Source organism: Malania oleifera, chromosome 9 (genome assembly GCF_029873635.1).
Source record: "Malania oleifera isolate guangnan ecotype guangnan chromosome 9, ASM2987363v1, whole genome shotgun sequence".
Classification (NCBI taxonomy): Eukaryota; Viridiplantae; Streptophyta; class Magnoliopsida; order Santalales; family Ximeniaceae; genus Malania; species Malania oleifera.
The window spans coordinates 34926678-34928897 of NC_080425.1; the positions used below are offsets into that span (position 1 = coordinate 34926678).

At 41.0% G+C, this 2220-nt stretch overlaps 1 protein-coding gene across 1 annotated transcript; it reads left to right on the forward strand.

Annotated features, from left to right (window-relative positions):
* Positions 1–503: 503 nt before the first annotated feature.
* LOC131164610 (probable 3-hydroxyisobutyrate dehydrogenase-like 2, mitochondrial) lies at positions 504–1920 on the forward strand. Its single transcript, XM_058121915.1, has one exon. The coding sequence runs from the start codon at positions 790–792 to the stop codon at positions 1708–1710; it is 921 nt and encodes a 306-aa protein (XP_057977898.1). The 5' UTR covers positions 504–789; the 3' UTR covers positions 1711–1920.
* The last annotated feature ends 300 nt before the right edge of the window (positions 1921–2220 follow it).

The following is a 2220-nucleotide window of genomic DNA, read 5'->3' on the forward strand; positions in this document are numbered from 1 at the left end:
AATTATTATTTTAATTTAATCAATTGGGTATTAAGTTTTTGGTCATTTTTATTTTTTATAATTGATATAATTAGAAAATAGATTTTTGTATTTGAATTAAACATGTTTCGATGCCCGATTGTATTAAAGAAATGTTTGGAAAATTCAAAACTGTCATCAAACATTCTGATGTCTAATTATTTAGAGAACTAGTTCAATTTAGAGGTCATTTAAAATGTCTCCTATGATATATATGATATAAAAACTAATGTGTATATATATAAACTAACTTTAAGAAATTTTTTGTCTTATTTCTTAAAAAAGAGGATATTTTTATTTACAAAATAATTTGTACTATTTATACTATTTTATTTACATAATAGTATACTTTTAAACTCTTATTTTTCTCAATTTTAATTAAAATTTTTATATGAAATAAATGTTATATACAGAAAAATCAACCATGTGATATTAAACCAGGTTGCCATAAAATCTAGTTAGCAGTCATTGTTACGATCGATTGAAAATAAAAACCGAAAGAAAATAGAAAATTAATAATATAAATAAAATGCATTATCATTATTATCCTTTTTTTTTTTTTAAAAAAAATTATACTATATTTCCACTTTCATTTTTCCTCCCTTCCCAGTTTCCACCAAAGAGCCCCACCCACAGAAACCAGAGTTAAGTCGCCGTCCATAAAACTCCTTTCAAGTTTCAACCTTACTTGGCACCGCCACGAGCTAGATCCATCCGTCCCTACTCCCAGCTCGGTTTCCCATCAGAGTTTTCCATCTCTTCACAATTCACATGGAAACTCCCTACCCCCAACCCATTACCGCCACCAAGACCCGCGTTGGCTGGATCGGCATTGGCGTCATGGGCTCCGCCATGGCCTCTCGCCTACTCTCCGCCGGCTACTCACTCACCATCTACTCCCGCACCCCATCAAAAGCCTCTTCTCTACAATCCCAAGGCGCCCGCCTCGCCCCCTCCCCCGCCGACGTAGCCCGCTCCTCCGACGTCGTCTTCACCATGGTGGGACGCCCGCAAGATGTTCGTTCAATTGTCTTTGACAATGAGGGCATTCTATCGGGGCTGAACCCCGGCGCCGTCTTCGTCGATCACACCAGCAGCCACCCCAGTCTCGCCAAAGAGATATTTGCCGCCGCCCTTGAAAGGGGTTGCTGGGCTGTGGACGCCCCCGTCTCCGGCGGTGATATTGGGGCGAGGGAGGGGAAGTTGGCCATCTTAGCGGGCGGCGATGCTGGGGTGGTGAAGTGGCTGTCGCCGTTGTTCGAAGTTATGGGGAGGGCGACTTTTGTGGGCGGCGCCGGGTGCGGTATGAGCTGCAAGATTGCGAACCAAATCGCTGTGGGAGGGAACTTGGTTGGGTTGAGTGAGGGGTTGGTGTTTGCGGGGCGGGCGGGTTTGGATGCGAGGCAGTTCTTGGAGGCGGTGAGGGGTGGAGCGGCAGGCTCAATGGTGATGGAGTTGTTTGGGGAGAGAATGATAGGGAGAGACTTTAGGCCGGGCGGGTTTGCAGAGTATATGGTGAAGGACTTGGGGATGGGTGTGGATGTGGTGGAGCACGGGAAGGATGAGAAGGTGGGGGTGTTGCCTGGAGCTGCTCTCTGCAAGCAACTGTTTTCAAGCATGGTGGCCAATGGAGATGGGAAGCTTGGCACTCAAGGCCTCATTAGCGTTATAGAAAGGATAAATGGCATGTAAGGCCCTCTTATTAATGTTTGGAGTATGCTGCTGGAATTGAAAGTGAGATAATGTAAGTTAAATAATTTGGGAGAGCTGGGAATTGGGGCTCGGAGTGTTTTGTGTCATTTTGTTCAATTGGAGCTAAGATGTGTGATAAAAACAAAATGATGGATGGATGGATGTATTTACTTTTTTAATTATTTAAGTGGAAGTTAATGGTTGAAACCATGTGTGTTGTTCATATGTTGTGGTGGGTCACTTATGTAAATTGTTTATGATTGATAGTTACTATTATAGTTAATTTGTTCTATTACTAGAGTTAATTCTAATTAATGATCTAATATTACTAGGGCATTTGATGCGATTTGAAGCTCTACTTGATTTGTGTTGTTTTCATTATCCATGTGAATTGAATGCCTCTTTTCCAAAAAAACTCAAATCTTCAATTTGTATTTTATTTCTTGTATATATTATCATGTAGAACATAAACCTCATATATATACACACAGAGAGTTAACTAACTAAACA

Coding starts and splice junctions, on each gene's coding strand:
- LOC131164610 (XM_058121915.1), top strand. CDS start 790: ATGGAAACTCCCTACCCCCAACCCATTACCGCCACCAAGACCCGCGTT.